Source organism: Erythrolamprus reginae, chromosome 8, assembly GCF_031021105.1.
Source record: "Erythrolamprus reginae isolate rEryReg1 chromosome 8, rEryReg1.hap1, whole genome shotgun sequence".
Classification (NCBI taxonomy): Eukaryota; Metazoa; Chordata; class Lepidosauria; order Squamata; family Dipsadidae; genus Erythrolamprus; species Erythrolamprus reginae.
Window position 1 is genome coordinate 32332373 of NC_091957.1, and position 13361 is coordinate 32345733.

Here is a 13361-nt window from a genome sequence, read left to right on the forward strand (position 1 = left end):
TATTAATTTACTTTTGTTAAGGAGTGTGCAGAGTTATCTCTGAGTGGAAATATGAAGTTCTAGCAGCTATGCAGTTGATAGCCCAGAGATGCCAGTAATAATTCAGTAATTCAGTAATACAATCCAGACACATTAAGTATATAAAATATTATTTACTTTGGCAAATATCTTAGTCAAGAACAATCCTAGTCATACACAGTTAAATCAGTCAATACATATACAAAACTATACGCCTTACTTGCTTATCTTGCCTAGTCACAAAGACAAACTAGCAGAGAATAACTTCTGGCTCCCTCTTATGGCAATCCGTAACACTACCTCTTAAAGCAATAGTGTTCTAATACATGTAAGCATACATTGTTAGTTTGTGTTATATATTGCCAAACCCAACTAGTTATGCACATAGTACTAACAACTTTGCCAACTTATTTAGTAGAGGTTTAAAATCTGCTAACCCTGCGCACAATATCGCAGAGATAATATGGGATGGTGGAGAAGGGACAATTGGTCAGGCTTAGGCAACAAATGCTCCCATAAGATGCCATCTTCTGTCCTTCAATATTCTTTCTTCACTCTGCAGTTCAGCACAATGATTCCTCGGATGAGATGGAATATGCATCTTACCAAGAAAGAGGCCAAGGACGTTACAGGCTTGAAGGAGACGATGGCCTGTTCAGCCCATCGGCAGGGCTGATTCTCAGTGAAGAACAAGAAGACTGGGATTTGTTCAGTGAGATCACTGCTTGCTACCAGAATAAAGCCAGGAAGGAAGCAAGTACTGACAGTTATGAGCTCCTTGAAGAAGAAAGTTCCTTCTGCTCTCTCGGCTCCATCAGTTCGCTTAGCCCTGCAAGGAACCGATGCTCCTCAGAGCCCAGTGTATGCCTGAGCTCTCAGTTGCCAGCCCAGGACCACGAGCCAGTGGCCCGCCAATCCAGTTGTGATGCCACCATCATGCACAGCCATGGCGATTACATCCATAGGCTCAAGCAGTTGCAGCTGGAGAGCCAGAAGCTCATCGATGAAGGTTTGAGCCCCGGGCTGAGCAGAGCAAGGCAAAGCTTCTGGAGGTCAACTCTGTGCAGCCAGGTGGCAAAGAAGGTCAGCACTCAGAAAACGAGTCTGTCCAACCGGTCCAGCTTCTCCAGCTTGTCCTCCACCACTACTTCTCCCTCAGCTTCCTCCTTAAGCTCCCTAGACAGTGCCTTCTCCTATTGCTCTGAGTCCTCTGCCTTCAGCCCCGTGGATGTCTCGAGCCTGCCCTTCATGTTTGGTACTTCCACCAGGCTCCATGCTTTGTCCCCCAAAGAGCCCAAGAAGCCTTTGAAAGGATGGCAGAAGCCCTTTATTCCTCCTTTGCCCCGAGGCCCTGGCAATATAGACTCTTGCCATGGCAGTGTCGGGCAAGTGGAGGATAAAGAGAAAAGCTACGACGGAGGTGAGGGGCAGGTTTTCATGTCCTTTAGGATGACTGGAAATCTAAGAAATGAGGACAACTTGGTCAAAAACCAGCAGGCATCACAGTGCACCGAGACACCCTCTCTGGTTCTTTGGAAACAAGGTTCTGAAGACCCTGACCACAGGCATCATATTCCTGGGGGTTCTTCTCCAGTGAACCAGTATGTTCTCCAGAAGGAGAAATCTGTGAAGCGCCTAGAGGTCCAATGTGCAGAACCTGCTCTTCACAGTCAAGAGAGTTTGAAGCGCACCAAGATAACAGTGTACATGGCCCCCAAAGAGCGGAGTCCAAGGGATTCTCCAGAGGAAGCAATTGTAACTCTGAGCAACCAGGGTACCAGTTCAGATGGAAAACATAGTAGTAGTGAAGGCATTTCCAAGGTCCTACCGACAGTACGGGTTCATATTCCCCAGACAGTCTTTTATGGACAAAACACTCCTTTGGTACTCCATTCCATTTCAAGGAGGTACCACCAAGGATCTGTGGGTGGCTCGTCACAGGAGAAGCTTCCACAAAGGACCTCTCTGGCAGAAGATCCAGGGCAGCTGCTGACACATCCAGAAGAGAAGCCCAACCGGGACAGTGGTGGCACTTTCCACTTCTTTCTCCCTGCTTCCATTCGCAGCACAGTCCGGGAATACTTCAACCAGGACAATCCGGAAGACTTTGACCCAACAGGAGCAGAAATGGTGGAGGAGGAACTGATGCGTGGGAGAGTCGATTGGCTTAGAAGCCAGTCCTGCCCCAACGTCCAAGCTGAAGAGCACAACAGCTTCATGTTGGCAGAGGAGACCTTTGTTTAACGGTCCACACCCAGAGGTGGGCTGCTAGAGTGGAACAGCGATGCCTGTTTGCCCCCATGACTCTCAGTGCTAGCGGAGTCAAGAGCAATTCTGCTACTGCAACTGTGGAGGTAGCAGCAGAATTGCGCGCGGAGACGCAAGTGTGCCTGTGTTTTGGTGCATTATTTTGCTTCCAAACACGCACCTGTTTCTCCACGTGCGAAACACAGGTGCACCTGCATCTCCGTGTGCGATTCTACTACCTGCCCAGGTGCAGTAACAGAATTGAGCTGGACTCCGCTAGCACTGAGAGCCACAGGGCTGAGTACACGTCACCGTTTCACCGTAGCAGCCCACCTCTGTCCACACCTGGTGGGAGGGAGGGAGGGGTGAAGGTCTTTTGTAAAATAGGGGATGGGAAGAATCTGACGGCTGCCTCAGCTGGCTCACAGGCAGGACTTTCAAGCAGCAGGAGCTTTTCCTGCCCAGGACAAAGAACAGGAAGTGTGTCCCTCTGAGGCAGCATTTGTCTAGCACAATTTCCAGTGTGTTGCTTGTAGATGAAGCGGTTGTACATTTTCCAGCTTTACATCACAGAGAGATATGAGCAGGCAGGAAGGAAGGAGAGGAAAAAAATACACACAAACAAAAAAAATGTTCCATTTGGTTCAAAAGTCAAACCAAACAACCTAATAATGAAGTACCGTAATAATCTTGCCCTTCTAGAGTTTTCACAATTTTGTTTTTGCTTTTCTTTTTGAAAGCACATTGAAAAATGCCACAAAGCTGTTAATTCATTGTTAAACAATTGTTTGTTTCTTGGATGTATCATGTGGAAATCCAAAAGTTTCAGCTGCTATTCTGGGCTCCTCCTCCTTTCATCCTCTGCCTTTGCTTGAAGTTTAAGCTTTGTCACTGGATCTGGCTGTGCACACGCACAACCTGTGTGTGGGTGACTTATGCCTACTGTTCTAGGATTGGCAAAGCCTGGCATGAGGCCTTGAGATGACGAAAGGGTCATGCTCCCGATGCAGCCAAGCATGGATCATCCCAAACTCCACCGAGGGGGGATGGCATTACAGTGGTACCTCTACTTAAGAACTTAATTCGTTCCATGACCAGGTTCTTAAGTAGAAAAGTTTGTAAGCAGAAGCAATTTTTCCCATAGGAATCAATGTAAAAGCAATGCAAACTCATTAGGAAAGAAATAAAAGCTCGGAATTTGGGTGGGAGGAGGGGGAAGAAGAAGAGGAGGAGGACAGTTGCTGCTGAAGGAAGAAGGTAAAGTGAGGGGAATTTTTTAAAAATCCAAAACTTTAAGGATTTAAAAAAATTAAAAGAGGGACTCTGAGGCAGCAAGGAGCACACGCCTCCCATTCACCTGGCGCAAGGCTGCCTCCCATACATTGCGCCAGAGAGAGAAACCCAGGAGGAAGGGCAGGAAACTGGCTGGGTCTTTGTGCCACTCTCAAATTTCCTGGGAAATTTTTCCGGACTCGGGTTCTTAAGTAGAAAATGGTTCTTAAGTAGAGGCAAAAAAATCTTGAACACTAGGTTTTTATCTATAAAAGTTCTAAGAGGTACCAATGTTTTGGGTTCCTATCTGGGTGGGGGAGGGAGGCGTCCCGGTAGCGAAAATGGAGCTACATGAGCAGCTCCAGGTGGCCAGTGGGTGGGCATGCATGTCGGAGCAAGATTTGGCTTCTGTGCATGCACAGGAAGCAAAGTCTCACAAGAGGACACTCCTGCACTCCTGCGCATGCACAGAAGCAAAAAACCCTGCCAAAATCTTGCAAGTGTGTGTATCCCCATGTGAGATTTTGCTCCCTGCAGTGTGCGGAGTGCGCCAGTAACGGCGGGAGCTGGCAACACTTCACTGGGGGAGTGGGAGGGAAGATGTCAGGAAAAGCTTATTTCATTTGCTGTGCAGATGTATGAAATGATTGCCACAGCTGTCCTCCCACAGCTTGTGAAGGCAGAAGGAAAATGCAATTGTCAGCGGTGAAGATGTTTGAGATTCTGGGTGGTTCTCATTCAACAGTGAAGATGTAGATGGAAGTCTTGATCACACTGTGAAAATGGAGAAGGTTTTTAGTTTTGTACAATGTAGACTTGGATGGCTACAGGGATGGGTATAGAAAATCAAGGGGTCAATCATAGCAATAGCATTTACACTTATATACCGCTTCACGGTGCTTTAAAGCCCTCTCTAAGCGGTTTACAGAGAGTAAGCCAGGGGTGGGCTGCTGCCCGGATAGGGTGGAACGCAGTGGGGTAGGGAAAATGGAGCTCCACCCCAGAGCACCCAATTTGCACTGAAAGATGTTGAAAGAAAATGCAGGGCGTCCTGCATAAGCCACGCCCACAGTGTGGTAGTGAAAATTTTAGTAGCCCTTCACTGGAATAAGCATATTGCCCCCAGCAATCTGGGTCCTCATTTTACCCACATCGGAAGGGTGGAAGGCTGAGTCATCTGGAAGGAAGGAAGGAAGGAAGGAAGGAAGGAAGGAAGGAAGGAAGGAAGGAAGGAAGGAAGGAAGGAAGGAAGGAAGGAAGGAAGGAAGGAAGGTTTTACCCACCTCGGAAGGATGGAAGGCTGAATCAACCTTGAGCCCACTGAGATTCAACCTGCCAAACTGCTGGCAGCTGGTGATCCGCAGAAGTATCTTGCAGTACTGCACTCTAACCACTGCACCACCAAAGGCTCACTATCATGGCTCTGCAATCAAAGCCCTGTTGTGAGTAAAAGCAAGGTGGGCTTTTATCACACACTGTGATCACCATCTTGACTTTTTTGACCTGTAAGAGTTCACCTTCCACCCACTACTATTTTCAGGTTACTGTGAGCTTAATCAATAGGCAGTCCATCCTTCCAGAGATATTGGGGCCTAGAACTCCAAAAGCTGGAATGCGGAGAAGAGGTCCTGTCAGGATCTTCACAGGTTTATAGAAAGGAGACCAGGGGGGCTAGTGGAAAAGAATGTGGGGCTAAAGGAAGAAAAAACAGTCAAGTTAATAGAAGGAGATGGTGGAAGTAGAGATTGCAGAAGCAGAGACAGGTGGGAAGGTTATGGATTAAGATTTTCTGAGAATTATTAAAGGGTGTGTGTGTGTGTACACACACATATACATACACAAAGAGAGACATGTTATTTTATTTATTTATTCATTTCTCCAATGCACAAATACATAGGAAGAAAAATAGACATGTTGTAATATATATAAGGGTAAAGTGAACTTAGAGGAGAGGATATATGAAAGAAAGAAAATATATATGATAAGTGAGAGAAAGGAAAGACAAATGGACAGGGGACGAAAGGCACACCAGTGCACTTATGTATCCAGTAATGGGCAGCCAATTATTTTACTGCCATACTGTGGGTGTGGCTTATTTTGTGGGTGTGGCTTAAAGGTCATATGACTGGGTGGGAGTGGCTTGCCGGCCATGTGATCAGGTGGGAGTGGCTTGAACAATCATCATCATTAAGTGAACTGCTAAATCCTCAACTTACAACCTTACCAGTGTCACTTGCTGGGGTGACAATTTGCTTCGTGTTTCCCCCTCTCTCCTTCCTGGGTCACCCCCCCTGCCTCAGGCTGGGCAACTAGGCGAACGGGTGCCGCCAGAAGCATCAATGCTGCCAGCAACGCTTCCACCCATGCCTTCTACTTGCACCTAAGGCAGGAGGTGGCTCCATGAGGCTGGAGGGGAGCTGGGCAGGAGAGAGGGAAGCTCGTCTGAGGCCAGGAAGGAGGAAAGAAGAAAAAGCAAGGAGCGCAGATGCAACAGCAGCAGCAGGGGGAAAAAGGAGAGCCAAGCCGAGTACCAGTAATCCAGGAAGTGACAGTCGCCAATCAGCTGGAGCTGCGCAGGCAGCTTCATTTCCGCTGGTGGAACGGTATTCCATTCTGTCCTGCCTGCTGCCCACCCATGTATGTATGTATGTATGTATGTATGTATGTATGTATACCCTGTTTTCCCCAAAATAAGACATGCCCTGATAATATGCTCAATTGGGCTTTTGAGTGCATGGAAATAAAGCCAAGTACCTATTCCAAGGTTCAAAAAACATATAAGACAGGGTCTTATTTTGGGGAAAACACAGGTATACATATGTATACATATACGTACATATGTGTGTGTCTGTGTGTATATAGTACACCAGTATCAGATACCTACTGGTACGGATGAGGATGCCACACACTGGTAGTAAAATTGGAGCTGAACGCATAGCTTCGTGTCTCCGGCATGCATGCATGTGTGCGGCTGAGCGAGGTTTTGCTTCTGCGCACGAAACAAATTCTCGTGAGGGGACGTATGCATGCGTGGGACTTCTGTGCATGCGTGGAAGCAAAAAAAATCCCACCAAAATCACACACACACATCCCCTCGCTGTCAGGATGGCTCCGTATTTAAGAAAAGTAAAACTCAGAGTCCATTTCAAAATCAGAGGTGAATGCATCGGAAGCAAAGCAAAGTCTGAGGGAAAAGGCACGATAGTTGCCCATATCAAAGTAACCCCAGTTTCCCCCTATGGAAAATAACCAATCCCCATTATCCATCTTCGTCAGGTGGGCGCATCTTCAGGGTTGCGTCAGGCTTTTGGAATGCAGGCCACTAACGGAGCTCCTTACCACCTCTTCTCAAGAGAAACGAAACTCCCCTGGCCTTGACCAGAAGAAACGAAACTTACTAAGGCCCCTCCCGCAACTTCCCCCCTCCCAAATCGCAAACACCTCCCCCCTCCCCCCACCCCATTTCTTATGACAGCTGAAGCTCAGACTGCCCATCGCACACAGCACACTGGGAGCTGCAAGAGCGGCAACTCCCAGCTGGTATGCTCTCATACACACACATAAGACACACACACACACACACATACACACAGTGTTTTTGCCCTGTTGCTGAGAGAAATGCATGGGAGTCAGTGGAGTTGATATTCGCACAAAACACACACACTCATACTCACACATGTAGCAGAAATAGTTGGATTCTGGCAAAACCAACATTTTAAAAAATAAAATATAATAAATAAATAAAATAAAAATTCAAGGCATTTTCATTAGCCCCCTTTCGTTTGAAAGCCAGGTGGGGAGGGTCCACGGGATGAGGTGCCCAAAAGAAGTCGAGGTGGCAGCTGTGATCACATAGTCAAAACCTCACTCCTTTTTTATGTGTCACAAATGCAGCACCAGGGGGAAAAGGCTTTGGTCATTCAGGCCTTTTTGTTCCCTGCTGAATAAGGTAGCAATTTGGGGTTATGTGAAGAATTTCTGGTTTTTGTTTCTGTTTTGTTTTTGTTTTTTTTTAAAAAGCTGATTAAAACCCATTTCAAATCCATTCCTCCTCTCTGAAACTGGAAGAAAAACAAATCCCGGCAAATCTGTTTTTATTCATTTCTCTCCTTCCTAAATTGGTTGGTTGCTGTGATTGGAAGATGGGTTATATAATCTCTCCTCAGCCTCTTCCACATCAGCTCCTTAAAGAGGCCATCTTTCTTTCATGACATTTCTAAGCTATTGTTGTAAATATTTAAATAAAAGAAATACAGTTTTATTTGTCAAAATTCTGACTCATTTTTCTCAATTCAAAGCAGAGCCCTTAATCAGCAAGGCTAAGAAGCCTATATACGAGGGTCGCCCAGAAGGTAATGCACCAATTTGTTTTTCTCAGCCTACAGTAATGGTACGAATGCCAAACTTTAGATATACATTATTTGAAATGTCAGAAATGCATGTGTAAATTTTGCGTTTCTTCAGACAGATAGCATAGCTGCAGCAGGGTTTCAAAATGGCGTCTGTAAGTGATGTACATTACAAGCAGCGTGTCATCATTGAATTTCTCACTGCAGAGAAAGAAACTGTTGGGAACATTCACAAACGTTTGTGTACAATTTATGGAGAATCTGCATGGATCTGAATGGATGCCATTGACGGAAGAGGGGATTCGCACAGTGCAGAAATGGCTACGTGACCAGAACAAGGAGTGGTACTGACAGGGCATTAACACCCTTGTGTCTTGCTGGAGGAAGGCCATAGAATGGGACGGAGATTAAGTGAAAAATAGGGAGTATAGAAGAAACATCCTTCTTTCTTGTGTTCAATAAATAATCATTGAAGAAAAAAATGTGGTGCATTACTTTCTGGGCAACCCTCGTAGTTCAGCAACTCATCCAGCCGTGTGCTGCCGCTGACAGAAGGGTCAATGTAGACCTAGGCTCCATTAACAGGGAGACGATCAAGATGGTTTATTTTATTGATTAGCAACCTTTCAGTCCTCAAAGGGCTGTCATAGAGAAGAAGAAAAACCTATTCTCCAAAGGAAGGACAAGAAGTAAGAGATGAAAGCTCATTAAAGAGAAATCCAATTGGAAGTAGGGATGAATTTTCTGATCATGAGAACAATTAATAGCAATAACAATAGCCTTTAGACTTATATAGTGCTTCATAGTGCTTTTACAACCCTCTCTAAGTGCTTTACAGAATCAGCCTCTTGCCCCCAACAATCTGGGTCCTCATTTGACCCACCTCAGAAGGATGGTAGACTGAGTCAACCTTGAGCCAGTGATGAGATTTGAACTGTTGAACTACAGCTAGCAGTTAGCTGAAGTAGCCTGCAGTGTGGCACTTTAACCACTGTGCCACGCCGACTCTTTAACCAAGGGAATTAACCAAGGGAACAACTTGATTCCCAGAGTTGTAAATGCTCTATCGATGGAGGTTTTCAGAAATAGACTGGACAATTATTTGAACAATGTGGTATAAGGTCCTCTGAAGCTGGTTGAAGACCTTCAAGGTCCCTACCAGCCCTATAATTTTATGTTCCAGGTTTGTTTGCTCACCAGGGAATTCTAAGAGTTGAAAGCCCATCTTACATGTCTCTTGGTAAGGTTCAGACACAGTGGCCTATAGGAACATCAAATACCTTCCTATTCCTGCCCACCATTCCAGTTTAGCTAAAACAATGTTGCTAGAATCCCAGGTTGATGTGCTTGTACAGTGAAATTTGATGAAAAAGTTCACACAAGATATTTGGACAAGAGAACAGAAATGTTTATTCTCTCTGGGTATATAAAAAATGATTTGCAAAGTGTGGCACACTTCGCAAGAAGAGACACCGAACAGAAGCTAAAAGGCGGATTAATATACTATTACAAGACCTTCCATTCCTATGCTAGCTAATCTAGCATGGTGGGTTATAATCTATCACAGAGGAATACACAATTCCCACCTAAATATGGTCTACATCCCGTTTCCTTTCTCCTAAAGATGAATAGTACCTTATATGGTTTATCATATGCCCTAAACAGATATGAATTGGGTAAACAGTCCCTTCCACAAGAGCAGCAGACACTTATAATTCTTATAACAAAACTTAAACAGGAAACACTTATTTTGTTAAGACAGAATTTAAAACAGCAGACACTTATCTTGTTAAAACAAAACTTAAACTTAAACTATTTTATACACAATGGATTTTTCCTTCATGGTGATTGGGAACATCCTTATGTTGTGAGCCGCCCCGAGTCTTCGGAGAGGGGCGGCATACAAATCTAATACATTATTATTATTATTATTATTATTATTATTATTATTATTATTATTATTATTAATTGTTGTTGTTGTTGTTATTGTTATTATTATTATTATTATTATTATTATTATTATTATTATTATTATTATTATTCTGAGGCCATTGGGGGTGGGAATGGGGAGGACACTGCAGACTCATGAAATCCAGGGCCTCTTTCTTCACAGTTTTGGAGATTTTAAGCTGGGTACTACTCAGATCAGGCCTTCTCTGACACAGTGGAGAATTTCTATTTTCAAATATTTGTTGTTGCAGGAAACTGAAACAGAAACAAGAGCAAAATTTTGGGGAAACTTCACTGGTTCTTTGCTTTTGGTGGAAGGAGGGAATTTACAAGGGATCTGGGGGAAACTGATGGCTATGCCTGTTAAATACAGTTGGAGATGAGCAGCGAAGGGCTACATAATTTCTTACTATGACACTATGGGCATGTCTTATTTTGTGGGTGTGGCTTGCTGGCCATATGACCAGGTGGGAGTGACAATCATGTAACTGGGGATGGCTTAAAGGTCATGTGACTGGCTTAAAGGTGGCCAACTTGACATCACTCATGTCAAGTGTTTGGCTAAGCTTAGGGTGCCTGGCCTCTCCTCACCTCAAAGACATACAATTTCCTATCTGTTTACTATTACTGAACATCCCAAAAATACTACAGTGGTCCCTTGACTTTCGCGGGGGATACGTTCCAAGACTGCCCGCGAAAGTCAAATTTCCGCAAAGTAGAGACGCTTCCTTCCTTCCTCCCCCTCCCTCCTAAATTTCCTGGTTTTACTTACTTACCCCCAGAACCCACAGGGGCAGAGGGGCGGCAAGCTGGAGGCTTTGCTGCGCTCGTGGCAGCATCTCCCATGGCGGCGGCGGCAGCACCACTGCTCAGGGTCAGGGCAGGGAAAGGGGAAGCTCAAGACAAGAGGGATCCAGGCCAGGACTCGAAGCCAGGATTCTAGGCTGGTCATCTGGGAGGTCGGACACTACAACTAAGGGAGACAGCTTAGGTGGGTGGGGGAAGAAGAGGCGGCTGTAAGGCTTGGCTTCAAGTGGAGCCTTCCAACGCTCTGAGAATTAAAGGGGGGGATCAGGAGGCTGGGGCGGAAGTGGAGCTTTTATTTAAAGAAGCAGGATGGTTGGGGTGGTGGAGGGAGGAGGAGAGTTAAAACGCACAGTATTGTACATCGGGTGGCTGTGGGAAAATGTTCAAATATTTTGTTATTAATATTTTTTGAAAACCCGTGATATAGCCTTTTCCGCAAAAGTCAAGGGACAACTGTATTTAATTTTATGTGTATATGCCATATGTGTACATACATATTATGTACAAGTCACTCAAAAATATACATTATCTACCATATAAACTGTATGTGTATGTACACATACACATGCATGCACAGCTCTTCTAAAACTATACATATTCAACCTCATTTACTATGGTAGGAAAAACATGCCCAGAGCCCAGAAGGGGGGGGGGATTATTATTTTTTTTAAAGATGGTGGCCCCAGAAAGTGATGTCATCAGCAGGCACCAACCGGTACTGCATACCTGACCATACCCGTAGGAGCCCATCACTGGTGATGAAGAAACGAGGCCTCTGAGGTATCTCAAGCAGAGGCTGAAGATCTGAAATCCTCCTTGATGCGGATCGGCCTCTGTCCCATCCCTGGAAAGGTTTCGGTTTTTTCTTTTTCTCTCCCCCACCCCCCTCCTCAAAAAGAATGGCAGTTCCACTCAACCGAGAGCCAGCTATTTCTTCGTCCTTATTTGGATGTGTTTCTTGCTTTGAGCTTTGGGAAGAGGAAGACGGACGTGGCAAGAAGTCTTGTTCCACCGGACTGGATTCCTTGAGGGCTTGAGAGAGCAAGAGGGCAGACAAGGGACGAAGGGGGGCTGGTGGAGGGGCTCTGGTGATACAATCCAAGAGGGGAGCTGCTTCTCACCCACTGGCAGCGCTTGGTGGCAATGCTCTGGCCCTTGCTTGGCTGCAACCCTTTTGGTCCTGGGACCCTGGGGAAAAGGACCAGCAGCTCAACAAAAGTCCCACTATCACTAGGATGAAGTCATGTCCTACCTGACTTCTGCCTCCGCAAAACTAACATAGAAGATTGATGGCAGAAAAAGACCTCCTGGTCCATCTAGTCTGCCCTTATACTATTTCCTGTATTTTATCTTAGGATGGATCTATGTTTATCCCAGGCATGTTTAAATCTCAGTCACTGTAGATTTACTAACCACATCTGATGGAGGTTTGTTCCAAGCATCTACTACTCTTTCAGTCAAATAATATTTTCACACGTTGCTTCTGACCTTTCCCCCAACTAACCTCAGATTTTGGGGCCTTGTTCGTGTGTTCCTATTAAAAATACTTCCCTTCTGAACCTTATTTAACCCTTTAACATATTTAAACCAAGTTTGCTTCTTGGAGCCCATTTGTTTGTTTGTTTAATTTATTTATTTATTTGTTAATTAATTAATTCATTCATTCATTCCATTTGCATCCCACCCAACTCTCTAAGGCAGTGACAGCAAACCTATGGCATGGGTGCATGTGTGTGTCGGCCAGCTGATTTTTGGCTTGCACAGAGGCTCCAGGAGGATGTTTTGGGCTTCCAGAGAGCCTCCGGGGAGGTTGGGGAGGGCATTTTTACCCTCTCCTAGCTCCAGGAAATCCTTTTGAGCCTGGGTAGGGCAAATCACGGCCTATGGGGCCCACCAGAAGTTGGATATAGGCCGTTTCTGGCCTCCAGAGGGCCTCTGGGGGGTAGGGGAAGCTGTTTTTGCCCTCCCCAGATATTGAATTATGGGTTGGGCACTCATGCATGACGATTGCACGCACACACACTCTTTCGGCACCCGAGGGAAAAAAAGGATCACCATCACTGCCCTAATGCATCCCATAACATAATATAACTGAATAACAGAGTTGGAAGGGATCTTGGAGGTCTTCTAGTCTAACCCCCTGCTCAAACAGAAAACCATGCAAAATTCCAGACAAGCAGCTATCCAGACTTCACACAGCTATTGAAACAATGGTTGGGTTTCCCTCATTTTGAACCACACAATGATTCGGGGGGATTTTTGCTAGTCTAAAATATTGTGATCAATCCCCAGTCTTTGACCTTCTAGCCCAGTGTTTCCCAACCTTGGCAACTTGAGTTGAAGTCCAAATATCTTCAAGTTGCCAAGGTTGGGACACACTGTTCTAGCCAATTTCCCTCCACTCTCCTCCCAATCCTCTCCCCTGCTCTTGCAGGTTATTTGAAAGTTGGTGGGGATACACTGTTTCCCCTTAGCATTGACATCAAAACCAAATTCAAATGATCAAAGGTAGATCTCCTCCCAAGGCAGGTCTGCAGAGTGGCCTCTATAACCGATGTGTTGTAGGACGAGGTGAGTTGACTTCCAGGCATTTGGCCAAGTCAGTTCCAACTGTCAGGGCTTTGGGTTTTGGACAAAGCGGCAAACACAGGACCAATTGTGACTGTTTGGTAAACTGGGGGATGTGGCTGGAACCGGACCCAACTACCATTTGCAGAC

The 13361-nt window shown here is 45.4% G+C and overlaps 1 protein-coding gene across 1 annotated transcript in view; it reads left to right on the forward strand.

Annotated features, from left to right (window-relative positions):
• LOC139171399 (rho GTPase-activating protein 20-like) overlaps positions 1–3555 on the forward strand; it is an 87184-nt gene extending 83629 nt beyond the window's left edge. Inside the window, exon 15 of the mRNA XM_070759612.1 lies at positions 581–3555. Within this exon, the coding sequence (XP_070615713.1) occupies positions 581–2262 (1682 nt within the window). The 3' untranslated portion in view covers positions 2263–3555. The remainder of the gene's footprint in view (positions 1–580) is intronic.
• Positions 3556–13361: the final 9806 nt, after the last annotated feature.